The 20,183-nt window shown below is 44.2% G+C and overlaps 1 protein-coding gene and 1 long non-coding RNA gene across 8 annotated transcripts in view; one reads left to right on the top strand and one right to left on the bottom strand.

The window, feature by feature from the left end:
* The window catches only part of SLX4 (SLX4 structure-specific endonuclease subunit), a 31,498-nt gene that overhangs the window by 8,824 nt on the left and 2,491 nt on the right, over positions 1–20,183 (top strand). For 5 of the 7 annotated variants that reach the window (XM_040593241.1, XM_040593245.1, XM_040593242.1 and 2 more), the window contains 11 exons: positions 382–1,129; positions 1,969–2,232; positions 3,036–3,210; positions 4,889–5,101; positions 6,060–6,271; positions 7,377–7,690; positions 9,163–9,445; positions 10,911–10,999; positions 14,152–14,298; positions 16,040–16,209; positions 17,026–19,484. In XM_040593241.1, coding sequence (XP_040449175.1) covers positions 760–1,129; positions 1,969–2,232; positions 3,036–3,210; positions 4,889–5,101; positions 6,060–6,271; positions 7,377–7,690; positions 9,163–9,445; positions 10,911–10,999; positions 14,152–14,298; positions 16,040–16,209; positions 17,026–19,484 — 4,696 coding nt within the window. In that variant the 5' untranslated portion in view covers positions 382–759. Of the gene's footprint in view, positions 1–381; positions 1,130–1,968; positions 2,233–3,035; positions 3,211–4,888; positions 5,102–5,141; positions 5,351–6,059; positions 6,272–7,376; positions 7,691–9,162; positions 9,446–10,910; positions 11,000–14,151; positions 14,299–16,039; positions 16,210–17,025; positions 19,485–20,183 lie in introns of those variants that run through there. The other 2 variants (XM_040593246.1, XM_040593248.1) reach the window with 2 other exon arrangements.
* LOC121087815 overlaps positions 11,528–20,183 on the bottom strand; it is a 21,069-nt gene continuing 12,413 nt past the window's right edge. The window contains exons 2-3 of the long non-coding RNA XR_005827747.1: positions 13,385–13,396; positions 11,528–11,539 (exon numbers count right to left, since the gene is read on the bottom strand). This is a non-coding gene — a long non-coding RNA (uncharacterized LOC121087815). The remainder of the gene's footprint in view (positions 11,540–13,384; positions 13,397–20,183) is intronic.

Here is a 20,183-nt window from a genome sequence, read left to right as displayed (position 1 = left end):
AAGTTTACAGTCTAGAGTAGCTGTCTTGATCTGAAGGACTTTTTTTTTTTTTTTTTTCCCTCCCCTGCTGCATTCACTGATCTTGTGTTATATAAATGTACATGTGAATACATATACAAAAAGGACAGTCTCAAATCCTCAAAAAGCTCCAGGGCAAAAGCCTACTCAGTATCAGATACCTGTTTGGAAAGCTTTCCTCTTCTTTCCTAATGGGGCTTGTGCATGTCTGTAGTACAATTATAGAGACAGTGTTTTGGGTCAATACATGCTTTTTCTAATCTTACTGGTTTATGCAAATTCTCTCCTCCTTCAGAGTTCTACACCAGCCCTGTCTGCATATACCATCCTACATAACTACCTTCTTTTATTTCTTTCTTTAAGGGCTTTAGTAAGTGTCTTTCTGAAGCTCTATCATGAAGATCTTGTGCGTGCTCTGCACAAATTGAGGTGCTGAACTCATGGTCTAGAGACCTCTGAAGAATCAGCTTGTGAAAGCAGGTGGGGTCCTTGGAGAGAGAACATGCTCTACTAAATGGCTGTGAATTAACTGTGAAAGAATGAACAGTCAGAACAGCACAGAAGTGCCCGCTCTGTTGACCTCATTGAAGTCTGGAAAATGAACGTCTCTGAGGTGGTAGAAGTGAACTAGTGAAAATACCAGGTCACGGATGATGCAAACCTGAACTGATTCTAGTATCTCCCCCTGCCTTCCAGTCCTCACAGTGTCGTTAGGCCAGTGTTACTGGAACCTGCAGGCCAATGGATGAACAGGACAATGATTTTAAAGAGTTGTGGGCAAATCTTTTGAATAGAGCAAAGAAAAAAGCTGGGGATGCTGAGGCAGCAAAGAGGGCTCAGAACAGGCCAAAGAGCACTGCAGCAAGAAGCAAATTAAGAAGAGACAGAGCTGCTGCTAAGAGCCAAAACCATCATCGCTTACCAGCAGTGAAAGAAGGAAACTTATCTCAACATTTGGGTCCAAAAGAACAAATGCTGGTGCATAAAGAAGATGATGACACTGTGGCCTGTAGTAGTGGTGAGACTGCACAAGGGGATGGAGAGAGAAGCCCCTTCCCTGCCAGCCAGCTGAGTACAGTGGCCAGCGAGTGTAGCCAAAGGGCTCTGACAGGTGAGTGAACCAAAATCATTCAGACAGAAAATAGACTAGGACTGAAAGGACTCTAGTTCAGTGGAGGTCTTCAAAAGTCCATCTGGAGGGGACATAAAGAAGAACTGACTGAAGCTGGCTTGCATCTTGTGTTTCCATCCATACTTAGCTACTTAGGCTTATCTAGGTGTTTAAACTGATAAATAAGGTCAGCCAGGAAAAGGGTTATTTTGCACCTGTCCTGTCCTGATCACCCTTTCTTAAGTATGTGTTGCTGACTGCACTCAGAGTCAAGATACTGGGCTGGTGAGATCCATGGTCCCGTCTTGGATGCTGCCCATAGCCACAAGGATACCTCAAGCAGAACAGTGGTTTTCTGAGGTGTTAGCCTAGCATTGCCTCTGCCTCTTGCTTGTTACCACTGTACCTTTGGGAACTCTGGGTTCCTTCAGCTCAGAGCCTGAAAATTTGAGCCACAAGTAGGGTGTGGAGATCAAAAACCAGCAGGAGCCACAGGATGTTCTGCTGTGGGAACACTGGGAAGAATGGTGCTGTAGGGCTGCCTTGCTTCTTGTTCTCACTAGAGACCTTCAGGCAAGGCCTTCCTTAATATTCCTTCCTCTAAAAGGGAAAGAGAGATACTTAAACTCCACTGTAGCACAGAAACCTGATACTGTTACTGTGGTTATAAAGTCATGCAATAGTTAGACAAATTGTTCACTTCTTCCTCTAAGAATGGCTGTTGCAAAACTGAGCCTGACTTAGGCTGCTGTTGGGGAACCTTCTCAGCAGCTCTGTGGGCAGCTCAGCTGGGTGTTTAAAACTGACTGGTAAAGCTCTGGTGTTCTCTCCCCGTCTAGTAAATACCCAGAGTGGCTGTTCCCAGACCACATTATCCTTCCATCCTGCTACACAGCCAGAGACCTGCTCTTCACCCACCTCAAAGGTACCGCCGCTTGCAGTGTCGAAGATGCGGGTAGCAGATCTGGTAGTGGAGAGAATGCAGCAGTTCAAGAGGGTGGCACCTGAGCAACTAAAACACAGCACAGATGATAGTTTGCCAAAGTCTGTAGCCAGCGGGGATTTCCCTGATGAAAGCCAGGGGCAGAACCCACCAGAGAATGGTACGTTTCTCCTGTAAGCTCTTGTACGTGCAGAAAGAGTGCTGTGGGCTGGTGTGAATGGTTGCATGAGAAGCAGTCAGGATTCCTGGGCTTTGTTCCCAGCTAGCCTAGCGGCTCCGCGTGCAGCACTGAATAAATCACTCCAGATCACTGAGAAAACTTGCTCTCTCTATTGTTCAAGAACTATTTGTACTTTGCTTCCAGCTCCTCTCTAAGGCTGAATTAACCTCATGTTAGATTCTAGAGGTATAATTACCTTCTTGGAAACAGGTTGAAATTCCAACAGGACCAGTGAACGTCAGGACAGTGTTAGGTACTATTAGGTAAATATGACTCTTAGGTAGCCCCCATCTTTGGTATATCTCCAGGCACTCTATAAGGTAATTTGTTCCATGCAGATGAATTGAATCCACAGCAATTTTACTCTGGTTTTCTTCTTTAGAAGTCAAGGCCTTGTTGGTCCTGTATGGACATAAAACTGCTGTGTAATATGTAATTTATAAGATTCCATGTTCTCTCCAGAAACTTTTCCAAAACTTACCCTTTATTTGGCTCTGACTTGTGCTGTACTGTGAACAAATTGCCACCTCCTGCTCCTCTGCTAGTGCCATCCTGTCACATTTGAAGAGTGCAGTTTGTACATTTCCTTGTGAGAGATCAGATGTGAAGATGCAAGGGAAAGATGGCAATTAATTTTTACGTGTCTAGTTTAATAAGCTAATAATGACAAGTATGTTGGTTCCACGCCTTTCATACAGGATTCTTAGCTTTCTGTCTCAGATCATCTCTTTCTTCTTTGCCAGATACCCACCATCTTCCATCCATGGAACATGATGGTGCTCTGGCTTTGGCTCTTCAGCAGGAAACCAAAGAGGAAGCCCTGGCAAGCCTGGAGGATGCAGGCTTGTTTTTTTGTCAGATCTGCCAGAAGGATATCTCAGCCATGAACACAACACGACGAGAGCAGCATGTTAACAGGTGAAAGGCTGGCATGATGTGTCCTTTCTGCATCCTATTCCCCTTGACCTCGTAGACCGCTCACTCCCCTTAGCCATTGAAGAACATGGTTAGCAGGGGAGTCTGCATAGTAATACGGACCTTTATGGCTTGAATTAACAAGTCGTTTTGATCCCGAAGCGGAGGCTGATTGTCTAGCCCTGCAGGGCTTATGCCTGTGTGTGGTAAGGCAAATGCTGGTTTTGTCAGTACCGTGGCAGAGGAGCTGTGATTGCAAAGGGGTGTCAAAATTAATGAGGACTCGCTACTGCAGGTTTTGAGATCTACTGATCTCAGCCAACAAAGTAATGTTTGCTCTATTTTGCTAAAAATTGTTTGTCTAAGGACATCTAGTATACCACTGCATATCCAAGCTGTTTGCTGAGGGAAAGTTGATACTATCAGAAGGATGACTAAACTGAAATGAATGCTCTTAATTGAGCAGTTTCCTTAGTCGTAAGTATCAAGTACTGTTAATATATTTTGTAGACAGCTCTTTGTAAATTAGAAGTCTATGCTTCTCTGTTGAGAAAATATCAGAAACAGTGCATTTGAATGATTGTAATTTCTTAATTTGAGCACTTTCAGAAAGCAAAAGTGATTTAATTTGTCCAGTCCTACATCATGTTATTGAGTGGCTCGCATTCATTAGGGTTGTCTGCACCTGCAGCTCTAGAGGTGTTACTGCTGTTTCTGTCTTCAGATATTTACTGCTGTTTGAGAGGAAAGAGGTTGTAAAACAGTGACAGTGTGTCAGAAATGCTTTTTGGAAATTGTCTGCTTTGTGAACTATTAAGCATGTAATCAGATGATGAGATTACTAGGTTATATTAGCAATGATTTTTTGATAGCAGTCTTCATCACAAGAGGTAAAGCTGTGGACGAATAGATGCACTGGCAAACTAGTAATCAACAGTCATAGTACATCAGATGAATGATCTCTTAAGGCAGCTCTGTGTGTGTAGGTACTGTGTGCCATTACCTAATCAGGGAGTGATTTTTCTAATAGGTGCTGCAGATCCAGGTTTTTACAGCCTGAATCTCTTTGGAGAGGACAAAAGAATGATTAAAAAATTTTACATAGTTTTGACCTACCATAGATTATTAGTTCATCATCCTGCACTCTTGAGCATGGTGTTAATTTCAGCTGCTCCATTTTCTGTGACATGAACAACTGTCCTTGTCAAGTGAGATAGCTGACTTGAAAACACTTGCGTTCTTGACACTGCATGTGGTTATGCCCATGAAAGTGGTAAGAACGACAAGAAGTAGTCATCTTTCGGGTGAGGAAGACTTAACATTTCTGTGGTAGTGTGATTCTTTTTTTAACAGTCATTTAAAAGTTAGCTGGAATGTTAGAATGAATGCAGAAAGAGGAATTAGTTGATGAAGATGTGATGAAGTTAAATAAGGTTATTACCTGCACTTGCTTTTGAGCAACATATTTTTAATGTGCCTCTGAGGCCCTAATCTCCATGTAACTGTTACATGTCATATTCATCACAGTGGTGGGCACTTAATTCTTGTTTCTTTAGGAGATGTTTCTGGCTGTTACAGATATTAGAGATGATTGTGCTTCCTTTTCTTTAATGTGGTTTAAATCTTAGCATGGACAGTTTTAAAGTCTTCAGAGGAAATAAGCTTTGCTGTTGTATCACAGGTGTCTGGATGAGATGGAAGAAGCACAGATATCCTCCAGCAAACCTCTGGTCCCTGAATGTCCCATCTGTGGGAAGCAGTTCCGAACCCCACAGAGCCGAATCAGTCACTTGAAACGCTGTGCTGTCGAGATGGATGTTCCTCCTAAGATGCTTCTTCAGGCGGTTCAGTTGCAGGTATCCACTCTTGGTGATGCACCTCTTCAGTGTCCCAGGTAAGCTGGTAAAATTAAAGATGCTGATTATTTTCTTCAGCCTGAGAGATACTGAACCTGTGCTCCTGGGGATGAACAAGCAAGGCAGACTTGCACGCTGGGTGGGCCCCAAGTCCAAAGAAGGTCAAATAGATTCATGACCCATTACCACATGAGGAGAATTTAGCTGGAGAAATCATCTTGTTTTCCTTCAGAAGTGGTCAAGTGGTGGCTGACTTTAAAACTCAGCAGGCAGGAGCAAATTGGGGAGTAAGTAATCTTACACTGGTTTGTCAGAATTTTTTGTGCTCTATAAGGCAGTTATGCTGTAAAGCTGTGTTTGAGCTTATTAAGCAAACCACATAGCACGAGCTTGCAGTCTCTCCTGAGCATTGGTTGTGCCAATGCCTCAGCTATTCAGCTTGTGGCTGTACTGGATATATGTGCTTTACACCCTGAGCCAAAGAGGAAACAGACGTGATGTTTTGAAATGTGCTTGGTACAGAGCTGCATCTGCTGTCTTGGATTTGAGCAGAATCTTCAGAGTACAGCAAGTGGTGCTCTACTGAGTTTGTAGAAGGGCTCCCAAGACCCTTGTGCTGTGGAAGGACCAGTGCCTGTTGAAGCAGCAGGGTGGGAAAGCATTTTCTGGTGATCTTGGGTTTGCCTCACGTCAACTTGTTTTTTCCCCTTTGGTACAAAAAAGCGTTCAAGGTAGAGATAGCAGATGCTTACATCAGTGCTGTGGTCTTGTGCTTACCTTTTCAAAATAAGAATTTCTCTAAATTGCTCTGAATTCCATAGATGATAAGAAATCCTTTGCTCTCTGCTAGGGAAGAAGGTACTGAATAGTTTTTCATTATCCTTGATATGGGAATCACTGTGAGCAAGTAGAGCAGCTGGTCTGGAGTGCTTAGTGTTTCTTGTCTCTGATACAGTCACATTAACTTCGGCTTCCTGCTGCATTCTTGTATTTCAGCAATCAACCAAGCAGGTCAAAGCGAAAAGGCTCCTCCAAAGAGGACTCAAAAATGCAGAAGAGGGCCAAAATGGAGACTAAGGATGAAGATTTGCTGGTTGCTATGGCAATGTCACGCTCTCTGTTGGAGCAAGAAAAGCAGGAACAGGCAAAATCGGTTACAAATGTGAAACCCGTGGCTGCTTTGCCAATCAAATGGAAGCCAGGATCAGGTATGTGTTAAAGCGAGTTAGTGTCAAAGGTTCTGTTACTGGAGGAGCAGTGTAACACAGCCTGCTCTTCACTAAAACTTTCCTGCTGGGTATTGGAGGGACAGCCCTCTTTCTGTTTTGTTCAAGCTGTCAGAGCTTCAACAATATGCAGTATCCATGCACAGTCAAGAGAGGTGGCAGGGAGTCCATGGGTTTTAGTGAAATCCCTTAGGCATCTCATGCTTTTTTCCACTGATTGGTTGTTTTGAATTTGTAAAATACTCCTAAGATAAGCTGTTGGGTTTTGTAAACCGTGGAAGTGAAAAGAAATAACATGAAAAGAGTATTGTTATTTCTCCTGCAGTGGATTTTTTCGTATTCATCCTGCTGCAGCGTGGATTAATGCAGCTCTTTCAGCCTTATCTTTTACCTCTGTTGTCTTTCTGTAGTGGACATATGTGTATACTACATGCTGTTGAGCATGTGCTTCGCTATTTCAGTTTGCAGAAGGGTTTAGAAAGGAAGACAGCTGCCAGGGCAGAAGGTTGAGTGCTGTATAGATGGGAGACTTCACTCTTCATGACCCTGCTCAGGTCTCTTCCTGCCAATAAGTACTCCCAGTTGGATTTGGGGTTGGGCGTTAGTAAGGCAAAGGTAGTAAGACGCAGAATTTCCAAATGAAAGCTGCTCAGTGTTTGTGTGAGCTGTGGTTTGATACCATTGGTGAGCAGCACACAAGAAAAGGAGTCCTTCATGGATTGGGTGGTGGTTTTCTCTCCCTTTTTTGTGAAGCGCTGTCATACAGGCACTGTTCCAGGGGTCTGGGAGCTCGACTGTGTGGATATCAGTTGCTTCCATAATGATCAGATTTTTTAGAGGTGTGACAGCTCCCAACAGGCAGCAGAGCAGTGTGAACAGGAGTCAGTCCTTTCTGGAGTTCGTTATTCCCATAAGGGTGGTGTGACGCTTCAGACTACCTGTGGAAATCTGAAGAGTTGTGTTCAGCTTGGAGTTGCCTTTTGGTCATCACTGACTACAGCAGCTGAAGGAGCTGGCATACTGAGCTCCTCTGCCCTACATGTTTCCAGCTCTTTGTTTATTTGGCTTCCTCTTCCTTTTCTTAAAGAGAAAAAACAGCGTAAAAAAGTCTCAACTGCACCTCCACCATTACTGCTTCAGGACCCAGAGAAGGCCCGCAAAAGGATCCAAGAGCGAGTAGCTATGCTGCTTGCAGAAGAGGTGGAATTCCCTCCCACCCCTCAGCTTCCCGCTAGTAGGATTTTGGAGGATGAATCTGGGAAAGCAACCTGGCTCTTGCCATTGTCCAAAACCAAGGAGTGCTTTTTATGGAATATCAGTGCTCTGACTGGACCCTGTGACCCTGAATCATTCTACACTGCTGCGTTAACCCCTCCAATTGTACCTTGGAAGCCTATGCAGGTGGGATGCTCCTTTGTCCTTGCTCTGATATTTATGTGCCCTAGTTCACTTGCCCTGTAACCCTTCTGTTTCCTTATTTGGTATTTAAACAAGTGATCCCCTGCCTCTGCATAGTCACTGCTTGTGCCTTGTTGTCCCTTGGCCTTACACAGTTAGGTTTTATGATCTTGAACTTTCATTTCTCCCTTTTGGAGAGGGGACCAAGGCTCATGTTACTATGCTGTTCCTTGAGCTTTCAGAAAATAAAACTGATGGGAACAGAGAGTACTGAGTAAAGGGACCCCATCCTGCTCATTTTGCCATGAGTTTGTCTGTGGTTGCAGCAGCCTTTTGTTTTCCTTCTTGGCACTTTTCTCTGATTGATTCTAGTATGAGCTTTGCCCATGTGTTGCACTCAGAAAGGATCTGGGTGGAAAGATTAAACTGAAAACCGGTATTTGTCTTGCACCGAGATATAGGTGGGAGCGCCTAGAGTGGTAGAGCAAAGCATTTGCAGTTCAGGCTTTCCCTGTGCATCCCACTGTCTCTTGGCCATAGGAGCTTTGATCCAGTTTTCAGTTCCACTGTTTCATTCTGTTTTTTGTCTAGAACTCTTGCTTCTTCCAGTGCTCTGTATCTTTATAAAAAGTGCCTATAGAAATAGAAAAAGCTCTTTTAGTCTGTCTTCTTATCACGTACTTGCTCTCTGAGAAGAAGGATATCACTTCTCTTCCTTCCCTCATTCTCTTCTTGAATTGTTTGGTGCTTCTATTAAAAACTACTGTGCATATATAGGTACTTTTTTTCATATTTCTTTCCTAGTCAAAGCCCAGGGACTCCATTCTACAAAGATTTTTGATCTTTTGTTCAAGCCAAAAATTGCCAGAGGAGTTTAAAAATAAAAAGTAGGAAGGCCTTTAAAATCATGGGAAGAGTGTTTTCCCTCTTACTCTTTCCATTCACAGAAATGGCTAAACCATTTTTACTTAGAAATAAACAAACAAAACACTTTTTATTGGGAAACAGAGTCCAAACCTGGAAAATATTAGCTCCAAGGTGAAGGTCTGATTTAGTTACATGTAACTGCAAAAGCATTTCAGAACTCAGAACAGAAGCACCTGGAGAGCTTCAGCTGTGGCTGTTGCCAGGTGCTCCAGCTATAATGAAATATTTAGATGTTGGAGTGGGAGCATTTCCACCATCCTTTTTCCCTGCTTGGCAGTTGGCTGCACAGACATGCTCCTGGAGAAACTCTCTCTTCTGCATTTTCTGTTGTAGTTTCCTTTCTTCTGTTCAGAGCTGTGTTTTGTCTGGAGAGTCCTTCATAAAGCTGCAGAGAACTTTTGCCTCAGAAGCCCCTGTACCTGGGGAATGTGCTGTAATCCTTTACTGGATGTTTCAAAAGTATGAAGCAGAGACTGTACTCTTGAGCTCTGCAAATACATAAAACGAGACCTAATTTATTGGTGTCTTTTTTCTCCTCTTTTGATTAGAATCATAAGACAGAGAACATTTTGCCATCGGTGGGATCTGCTCAGCCAAAAGTATCCGAGCAAATTCAGCCTGACCTCAGTTCTCATGAGTCCACTTGCACCGAGGCTGGAGGCCAAACTTGCGATGAATCCAAGTCAGACCCTGAAGGAGATGAGCAGGTTTTATCTCACAGCCAGAAGGATGTTCAGACCCTGCAGGACCTAGTTGAGTTGGCCAGGGAAGGACTTACCCTTACTCAATGGAACCTTGATGTTGGCCACATTCAGGCAGCAGAGCAGACAGGTAAATTCTGGCAGCTCTGAGCACTCTCCCTAATCCCTTCAGCTACCCAGAGCCAGACCTATGCTGTGCTAAGTTAGGAGAGCCGTGACAGCACCCACAGGATGTTGATGTTGATCCAAGGGGTGATAATTGTGGGGGGACATTTTTCTACAGTAAGCATTACATACAGTCAAGCTGACGTTTCTGAAATTATTTATAAATCCCAGCTTTTAAAAGAACTCTTGGGCAGCAGATACTAAATTTTATTTTAGAATTCTCTTAGAGATGTCCAAGTATCTTTTTCCAGGGTAAGCCCAGACATGTTCAACAGCTGAGACAAAATCCTCATCCCTGCTATTTGGACAGTCTTTCTGTGGCGTGCACTGTCTTTTCAGGGCTTGAGACAGTTGGATGAGAGAGATGTGCAAAAGGATGATTTTATGTTGGTACATCAGTTACACAAAGCTGTAGTTTGTCTGTACCTATGTGGAGTTGAAAAACCAGAACACCTAGTATTCCTTGATGGGCAACTCTAATATCCCAAATCCAGTGGCATGTGGTGCACAACTGCAAGTTTCAAGGTCAATGATATCCCTTACAAAGGCCTGGCTGTTCAACAGAACGTATTATGTGTCTCCTGTTCACCTGTGAAAGAGAACGTGGTTGCTAAGTTCACCTGTCTGCATTTTCACTTGGGTATAGTATTCCTCACTTCCCCTACTAAAGTGCAGCAAATGATTCCTGGTCCTATAAAACTATACTGGGATTTCAGTGGAGATACAGCTTCCTCGGTGAGGGAAATGATTTCTAATTTTTCACATACATCTATATATAAAAAAATATATAAAATTCTAATAGCATAAATGTCTATTGTGTGTGTAAATGAGACCAGGTGGAGGAAAAACACTCTGCAGACACTAATGCACCAGAACCTATTTCTGAAGATACTAATTCTTTCTGTTGCTCTGCATCCTGATCTATGCCCTCCATAGGCTACCACAGTGCTCAGGCTGTGCAACACTGATTTCACTGGCTGTCTCTGAGCCCTAGGGCCCACAGCATTTTGTCTCGGTTGAAATTCAGATCAAAGATACATTCTGCCTGTTTGCTAGGATGAGACTGTAGCATGTTGCATACCACCCTGTGTTGTAGGTTTTTTTCCTACTGGAGGAAAGCTGAGATGTGAAAGCAGAGAAGCATGCTGCATTCTGCAGTTCCTCCATCTGGATGATTATGGCACACACAGATCTGCAGTAGATCGGTGCTGCTCATGGCTGAATGGTGCTCAGATATCCACAGCCTGTCACAGCCCACAGCCAAACCCTCCAGTAAAGGCATGAGGGAGAGGCTGAGCCTTCAACTTAGGCTGGTTATAGCAGCTGTCTCAGGGAGCTGTTCATGGCAAGGATCCTGTTAGGAGTTCCTACATCACTCTGTCTCCCAAATAAGTTGTATGTGATTTATGATGTGCGTTTTCTTCTTTGAGGAAAAGAACTGACTTGCAGCGATATTCCACATAGTGGCTTTGTGCCCCGGTCCAAAGAGAAGAGCCTCCTGACAAGCAGCTGTAAAAGAGTAAGGGCAACCCTTTTTCCACTCTTTGTCTGTGTTTATCACTGTAAAAAAGAAGCTGTTGCACTTGAGTAATTCACAGAAGTATGGAATATTTCCCATTCCTTTCCATAGAAACAAAGAGGTGCTTAAGGTTCACAGTCACTCAGAATTATCGTGGGCACAGGTGATCAGCACACATGGTGGTATTTCATTGATGCCCACAAGCAAGCCTGTGGATTTCTCAGTATTTGTCCCACCTGATGAGAGAGATGATTTGAACTGACAGGTAACAGAAGGCCAAGCTGTGCATAGTAGATATGAAGAGAACCAGGTTAAAGAGTTACAGCACTAGGAGTATTTGGGAGTAGGAACTAGGGGTGCAGCTGCACCACATTAGGCAAGTACTCTGCTTTAATGCCCAGACTAGCCAAGAGAAAATCGGCTGCAGCCCAGAAGAGACAGAGCTGCCTGGTGCTTCCTCCACACTCACACACCCAGCTACTTTAGGTAGTTCTGAATGGAAGCTGTTCCTCCTCTGCCACCTTCCTCTTCGTGCTGTGCCTTGCAGTGGAAGAGAGAATTCCTGCAAGGACTGGCTGACGGACTAAATTCTCTCATCTGGTGTAAAAGCCAGTAGATGATGTGGAATGCTGTGAGGTCCGTGGAAGATAAGCACTTTTTTGCTGCTAATGTGAGCTTTAAAAAGGTTTAGTATAGAAAATCCTCAGTTGTGGGAATACATATCAGAGGATCTAGCAGTGTGCTCACCGTGATGACTTGGTGAAGAATACAAGCTAGTAATTCAGAGATTGTTTTTTTTATCAAGCCAGTAGTGTTCTGTAGCTCACATCTTACCCCAGATGCAGCAGTGGATATGTAATCCCCCATGGATGTATAACCAGTTTTCTTCAATTGGAGTACATATTAAAAAAAATAAATTCATTTTCTTATTAAGGTAATCCACTTTATCTGGTGAAACTTAATATCTTTGGTTTGGTAATAAATAATCATGTCATGAAAGCTAGTAGCTTTTGGTGCTAGATAAATTTTGATGCCCTGAGAATGTGCTTTCATATTGTACTTACAGAATTAAGGGGCTTCTAAAAGGAGACAATTCTTTCAGGTGGGAATCAGTATGAAACTTGAGCACCCCAGCTACTTGTTACAGAAACTCAAGTTATTATTTGGGGGTATTAAAAAAAAAAAAGAAGAAAAAACAACAAACCTTAGCAGGAAAAAACATTTTGTTTTATAAGGTTCTGAGTCTATTAAACCAGAGGCCTTTAGCAATACAGAAACTGTTCTGATACTGTTGTTGAAACTCAGTTGCTACTAGAAAAACCAGTTTGATCATTTGTTTCAGATTTAGTTTGAATCCATAATAGTTTTCCTGAGCAAATGAAGTGTTGCTGAAGAGTTGGATTGCCAGTGGGAGAGAGTCGTGCTTTATGTGAGCACAGGCAGAGTAACCACGTAAAGCAAATCCATCATTGCGCTGGTAATGCATGCCCCCACCCATGCTTAAGACCCTTGTCACATCTGTGGAGTCCAGTCTAGCTGGCCTCAGCAGCAGGAGAGAGTGTTGTGGTGTGTTCTCCAACAGCAGCTCATACCTGCTTGGAGCTGTCTTTAGACCAGTCTGCTTTGCACAGAGAGTAGTGCAGCCAGGAGGTTTCTAGCCTTACTTAATTTCCCCATTCTTGATTCGTAATTTTAGCATCAGCAGGAAAGCTGTTCTGGGCTTACTGCCTGGAACGTAGCATCAGGAGTCTGTGTTTGCTGGCTTCCTGCGGTACTGTCTTGCAGGTATCCTACCTGCCAAGAATAAGAAAGCAAGAAACATCAGATTAGTTTCCAGACTGAGCTTCCTGTCTTCCCCTTGGAGATCAGTCCACACCACTGCCAGGACACGCAGAGTCTTCTCTAGCCCACCTATGAAGGCTTGTAAGAAGTGTTCCAGCGTGTGCTGCTGTTTTGGTGCTAATTAGTGTTGGCTGCCCACAAACACGTGCTGGAATGAGTAGAAAGGTTGGGTTTCCATGGTCCGCTGCTAATGTAGAAACCTGCTAATAAAATAAAGAGCTTTGTTGTTCCAGGTGGAACTGCATCTCACACAGATGTTCGCTGGAATAAAACTTGCAGTTCCTGAACTCTACAGTAGGTTTGAAAAGCACAAGGTCAGTCCTTAGTGTGTTAACTACAAACTGGTTTCCACTTACAGTCAGCCAGCCTCTCAGCTGTGAGCCGAGGGTATTTCACACTTCCCTGCCACTGGCCACCTCCAGAGCCGAAACACTTGCCTAGGGGGATCTGAGTCTTGAGAAGATTGCCTGGGGTGGGTTTGTACTTGGGAGCAGCTCCAGAGCAGAAACAGAGCATCCAGCATTGCTGTCTTTGGCAGCATACCCCAGGCCTGACCTTAACATCACCAGTAATCAGTCAACAGGTAGCTCGGTCAACCAGCCCTCCTCAAAATTCCAGCAAGGGGTTCTAGAATGATAATAGAAATTATGTTTCTTTTTTGTAGTTGATTGCATTTTCAAAAGGGGCTTTTAGTAACGTGCATTCCTTTGAACTGGACACCTATATTAGTTTTATTCTATGTGGGCTCCTTGTTGCAGAGCTGCTCTTCTCAGCTGTCATTGCCAGGCAGTGAACGAGAGAAGAAAGGCTCATTACTCCATCCCTGAATCATCTTCTTTCTTCTTACTCTAATTATAGTGAATCGAGTTCAAGTCTGTTAAAGTGGAAATTATAGTTTCCTGAAAATGTGGTGGAAGGCAGTAGATCAAGAGGCCAACTGCTGGCAGTGGCTAGACCACATCAGGAAATGGTGTGGTGAAGATCTGAGGGTGATAATGTGCTGTAATACAAGACAGAACAAGTACAGTAGAATACAACACAACTGCCCTTTCTTCACAATTGCCAGATGGTAAAAAAGTGGAGGAAAATAAAGCCAGAGATGTCTGTTAGACTTGTCTGCTTATTAGTCATACAGAAGACCTGAAGTTGATAATGCTGATGATTATCTTCAGGAGGCAAAGGCAGCATATCCAGACTGGGGCCCACAGTACAGCAGTGCTGATAAACTGGGTTATTCCCTTCTTATTTTTCAGGGAAATGTTTGACAGCTGTAACCTAACTTCTGTCTTTGTGTTCCTTCTGTGTTCTAGTCCCCTCTCAGGTTGCTGGCTGAAGATTTCAGTGCAATGGTCAACAACCCCCACTTAAGTGATGTCCAGTTCCAGGTGGACTGTGGGGAAGTCTTTTATGCCCACACGTTTGTGTTGTACGCACGGTGTCCACAGGCCATGCAAGCTGTAAGTACTGTTGACGTGCTTTCCTCCGCTTCAGAAAAGCCCAGACTGCCAACACCTACAATCGGTTAATGCTCTAGAATCGGCCCAGAGCCCTGCTGGGCCTAATGGCAAGTGCCTCTGGACCTGTGGTAGTATTTCAGCTTAGGGAACCACAATCCTGAAAAAGTGCTTGAAAATGTGGTAATTTATCTGCGGCAACTACAGGGAGGCAAGGATCCTTCCTTGCATTCTGGACGCGAGCAGTGGAGGAAGCTTCTTAAATGCTTTTAGCCCTTGAATTTTTGCACCTGTACTAGTGCAGGCTGCCTTGTCCATCTTAGTGTGTCCTGCCTGTCACCCAGGCTGAGAAGGTTCAATATGGAGTAGAAAGATTCTAGAAAGTACTTTAAAATAACCTGCATAGAGGTTTTGTCACTGTTACGGTGGCTTTGTAGGTAGCTGCACTGAACTGTGTTTTTTGCAAGGCTAGTGAAGTAGTCCTTGTGTTCCCAGAAGCATTTTGGGTTCAGTAGTTCCCAGCCTGCTCCTGTGCAGCTTCCCGTTGAGCCAGTAAAAGGCAGCGAGCCAGACATTTCAACTCTGCTCTTTCACGGAGCTGCCGCCTGTCATCTCCGAAAAAGGGAGCTTTCTTTAAAGCTGCCTGTTTGGAAAGTTTAGTTTCATCCTCACGCATTTTGGCAGTAGTTTCCACCCAGGGTGGCTCAGGCCGTTTCTAAGGGGTCCATGAAAGTTCAGGGATGGGAAGCAAGTTCATATATGCCATACAGCCGTCTTAATGTGAAGATTCTTTAAAAAATTCCTAACTATTAGCAAATGTGTGTGTGCCCACAAATCAAAGGACCTTATAAGCTATTGGGTTAGCCACGTTCTCTCATTATTTCCTTGCAAATCTGTCTGGCTTCAGCATTCCTATCCACTGTTTTCATGGACAGGATTCATTTGTGTAGGTAGAGCTGTGGGATTGGCCCTACGCTGTATTTTTGATGCCTGCAGATGGTTGTTTTCCTCTTAAGTCCCCACCTGCAGGGCAGCATTTCATGTTTATTTTTGGTATAGGTGAGGGAGTGCTCTTCTTTGTGGAAGATTTTGGGTAAAAAGGAGACAGTAATTAATCAGAGATGACTTCGGAGCTCGTGTTTTCTGTCGCATGGCATCCCTTAATTTTGGAGGGTGTTTCAGATAGCACAATATGTGATTTGGCTGCAAAGGAAGTGAGACCTTACTGAACTGGAGATGCATTTTTGCCAAAATCTGAGGTCAAGTTGGACCCACACAGATAATGGTCCAGTTCAGTGAAGTAGTATTTTGTATGGTGTCTCTTTTCCTGTGAGACATCAGGAGAACCAGGGTTTTGGCAGTGTGTCAACAACAGTAGGTAAATGCAAAACAATCAGAGGAAGCTCACTTGTACACAGGTGCAGATAACTCTGGAAATTGTGCTCTGGGAAGTAATTGATTCCAAAACTAACTGGAGAACTCTTTAAGACCATCTTTTATATGTGTGACTAAAATGAGTAGTTAAACTTTATCAAAGCTCACAGCTGTAGGGTCAGGAAGAAGATGGCCTATTCCATATAGAACCCTGCATAACTGGTCATCTTAGCTTCCCTCTGAGCCATCAGGTCCTGGTCCCAGGGTTAAGACTTTGGCATAGGAAAAGACTAAGCTGATGGGAAAAAGAGCATTGGTATTGCTGTTCCTTTATAGCAAACAGACTTCCTTTGCTTTCCTCTTACCCCAGGTTCACAGCCAAGGATTCTTAGTGGAGGAGGATGGGAACGCACAGACACGCCGTGTGCTGCTGAGCGATGTGACTGGAGAGGCGGTGTGTGCATTCCTGCGATACCTTTATGCTGCTGATGCTGACATCCCTGCTAGGGTGCTGCCCCAGGTGGGGGCTCTGGCTGCCAGGTTTGTGTCGTGAGCATGTTTTGGATCCCTTTGTGCTTTCAGCCCCACAGACCCCAACCTGATACCTTCCGTTGCAATTTTAATGGCTTACAAATTCCATGGTCATCTGCTCACATCTTAAATGAAACTTGCACATAAGAATATCCTACCCTCATATTTTCCATGAGTCTCTCTTGAGGTTGTATCTGTGTGATTTTCTATGTTCAGTATATGCTTAGCAGACTTTTGCCAAGAGTTCTTTCTCAGAATGTTTGTTGACCACTGATATTGACGATGATGAGCATATCTTCTATATGTGACTATCAAAGCGCTGCACTGGTGATGCACTTGATCTGAACAACACTTGCAGAATGTATCGGATGCTTAAAACTGATTTGTTGTGTCAGCCATGCTCTCGGTGTGATCCTGAGTGTGTGCTGAGTAAAGAGCTTGAAAGAGAAGCAGCTGCTGAGATATGGGGGCGGAAATGGTTGGGTCTTGCCAAAATATATGTACAGAGGTGCCCTATCACTCCAGAAAGCCATGAAACTTGCACATAACAGACATTATACAGCTCCAGCCATTCCACGGGGCTCTCACCTATGTAAACAGGAAAGAGGATTTAGTGTAGTTGTATAGCTGTTTAGTCTCAAACAAAAAAGGAAGAGTGAGCCTGATGCTTTCATGTGAGTGACACCTGGAAAAGGAAATTCCAGATTTTATCTTAGGAAACCAGCATCTTCATGCAAATTCTTTTTTACAAGAGTGATCAGGCAGCCAAATGGTGAAGAAATACTGGAGGAGGAAAATACTAACATTACTATTATATCCTTGCAGGTTTGGTGTGAGGGAACTGATGGCGAAGTGTGAAAACAACACAGGAGAGAGTCAGGGGTCTTCTGGAGTGGATTCAGAAGATGATCTTATCTCTGTGAGGGATGACAGAGATTGTGAGGACAGAGCTGAGAACTTCCAAGACCTCTTGAAGTCAGTGTGGGTAGGTGAAGATGAGGAAGAAGTAGGTATGCTGAATCCTGAATGCCAGAAAGAAGACGACTGTGGGGTGGGTGAACAGGAGCTGGAGGAAATCTATGAGTTTGCTGCAACTCAGAGAAAGATGGCACAAGGTGAAACAGAGGCGAGCGAGGGAACAGACTGCAGCACCTGCAGTGATACTGAGGCAGCGCAAGGCATAAACGAGCAGACTGAGGAGGAAGAGGTAAAGAGAGCTGAACCTGCTCCATTAGGCAACAGCTTCAAAGATCTGAGGGATGACAATGATGTGGAAAGATCTACACGTGACGCATCTGCCCAAGAAGAGAAAATGCAGAATATAAATAGGTGCAGGAGTGTGAATGATCCACAGACCACTTTTGTGCCTCACCACAGTGAACCTCAAAAATGGGACGTAGCATCCCATGGTGCTACCACTAACGAAGGAGAGACTGTTAGGAGATGTGAAGGTGTGAAGGATTCCAGGTCATCTCAGGACTTGCATGATGAGGCAGATCTCTGTGAAAAACAGCTTCCTGGCTTCCACAGTGATGCTAATATAAATGAAAGTTATGAATGCTTGTCTTCTGCAACTCAGAGAAATGACTGTGAACCTTCCCCAATGAAAGAATCTATCAAAGAACCAGGAAATACTCCCAGTGAAAAAGATGTTGATGTTAATGATTCACTTCTGTACGGCATGTCACAAAAAGACCTCTCTCCTCACAGAAGCGGTTTTTATGGGAGTCCTCCTCCCAAACCTTACACATCCCTTTTTCCTGCTGTTGGCTCTTCACCTGCATCTCCAAAATCAGAGAGAAAGTTTGCCAGAGAACATGTGTCAACACTAAAGCAAAACAAAAAGGAAAAGTCACACCCATCTGATGAAATACACTTTCAGAAAGCCAACGAGCTGGATACTGCATCAAGAAACAACACCACAATTGCTCTAGCAGAGCTTCCCCACATTGATGTAAACAAGCATACATGTGTCCCAGTGTTGTCATCACTGGTCATCAGGACTCAGGATGTTGCAGCTCAGGGGAACAGGGAGGGTGATGTTATTGTTTTATCTTCTGATGATGAAATGGAGTTACAAGACAAGAAGTCACCAGAGTCAGGCTCCATTCTGAAGAAAATGGAAATCCCTGGGCAACTGAAATGTACAAACATAGAACAAAGTCCTGAGATACCAGAACCTGAACATAACTCATCAGTCACTGAAACAGAGCAGACATCAATGCAGGTCTCATGTGACATTACAGATACAGTGCATATAAGTAACAATGTAAAGGTGTCCACTGAAGTGCCTCTCAGCAGACAAATAGATGCTTGTATGGAGAGCAAACAGAATCCAAACCTGAGCCCTGAAAAAAGGCTTGGTCATGAAACGTCTTTAGGTACAGATGGCTCCTGGCTAGTGCCAGACACACCAGTTCTGAGCAAAAGCAGAAGTTCATCAGCGCAGACTCAGGTCACAAGTATTAATTCTTTAAAGAGGCCAGGATCTAAACTTAGCAGAAAGAACTTAGCAGCAGGTGATAGTAACCATGACATGACTGGAAATTTAATAAAAGTGTGTGAAACAACACTGTCAGACAAACATTTGCCTAAGGAGAACTCAGTCAGTGAAAGGAGCCCTCCCAGCAGCCCAGCAGCAGGATCATTTTCCGAGAACTCCCTACCAGTTTCTCCAGTGGATCCAGTTCTCTCCCCTGGCCACACCAACATAAAAAGCAAATGTGCCAAGATCTCATTTTTATCCAAACCTGTGTCTCTGTGCCATGAGCAGTCACTGGAAGATAAAACAAATACCAGTGTGATTGAGATAGAGGACAGTGAAAAGGAAGTAACTCTGTCTTCTTTAAGTAGTAGCGTCTTGCTTTGTGGTGAGCCCCTGGTCCATATTGATGACTGCTGGCAGCTTGAGCATGTGTCACCAGTCAGAGGTAACAACCAGGGCTCCAACCACATCAGCCATGCAAAGACCTGCACTACCAGCAGCCCCAGACCTGGCTCTTGGTGTGACCAGTGGGAGAGCCCAGTCCACACATGGGAAATTAAGGGCAGTACCCCTCTTCGAGGAAGCCCTGTTGGCAGAAGAACACCTTTGCTCTGTCTTGAAAAGAGTCCTGTGGAGGTGTGTTCATCAGCAGGCAGTAGACCAAGTTATCTGAACTCCAAACTCTGGGATCACTGGAATGGAGAAGAAGAGGAAGACGAATTTCCAGAGGTGCTCCCTCTGTCTCAGAGGGTGTCAGCTGCAGCAGGTGCCTGTCAGGCAGATCCTGTAAAGACTCCTGGTGAGAGCTTGTATTGATACTAAATCTATTGGACTTGGTTAAATTGTTTTCATTTTAAGTGGTCATCTCACCTGTGGTTCACTTGACCATGGAAAGGGTCTTTTGGCCGCCTGATCCGAAGTAATTGTCAGGGCCAGGCACAAAGAAGGTACAATCTTCTGATGTGGGAGAGAGCGTATCTAAATGTGGGATCCCTGGAGCATAGCCACTTGTATTTCGTTCACACTGGTTCTTTGATAGCGATGGGAAGGTACAGGAACAGCCTTCAGCTTGCATGCCAGTGGGTATTTGTTCCCTGTAGTAGTGGGTGCTTTGTACAATCTTGCTTTTCACACGCTCATGAAGCGATGCTTGTGCTAACGTACATGAGGACGTCAGGTAAGCAGCACAGCAGTGCAAGCACAGCGGGTTTCCTTGTGTTGAGGCTGGCCGGGGGTGGGTGCCTGTCCCTGCCCGTGGGTAGGCTTCGTGCAGGCTTTCCTGCAAAGCTCTGCTGATGCCCTGCTGTCTTGTGCTGCCTTCAGTTTGCTGGTTCTGGGCCCTTGCAACAGACCTCTGCATGCCCAGCACATATCATTGGATGGTTCCTTCCATCTAAGACCGGTAATTAATCTCACATTAATTATGCCATAGATGTTTAGAACATGACGTATGAGATTGACTGTGCTTCACAGTATCAGTAAATCGGTATCCTTAAAT

Source organism: Falco naumanni, chromosome 4 (assembly GCF_017639655.2).
Source record: "Falco naumanni isolate bFalNau1 chromosome 4, bFalNau1.pat, whole genome shotgun sequence".
Lineage (NCBI taxonomy): Eukaryota > Metazoa > Chordata > Aves > Falconiformes > Falconidae > Falco > Falco naumanni.
Note: the sequence above shows the minus strand (reverse complement) of the source record. Positions and strands in the feature narration are given on the sequence as shown.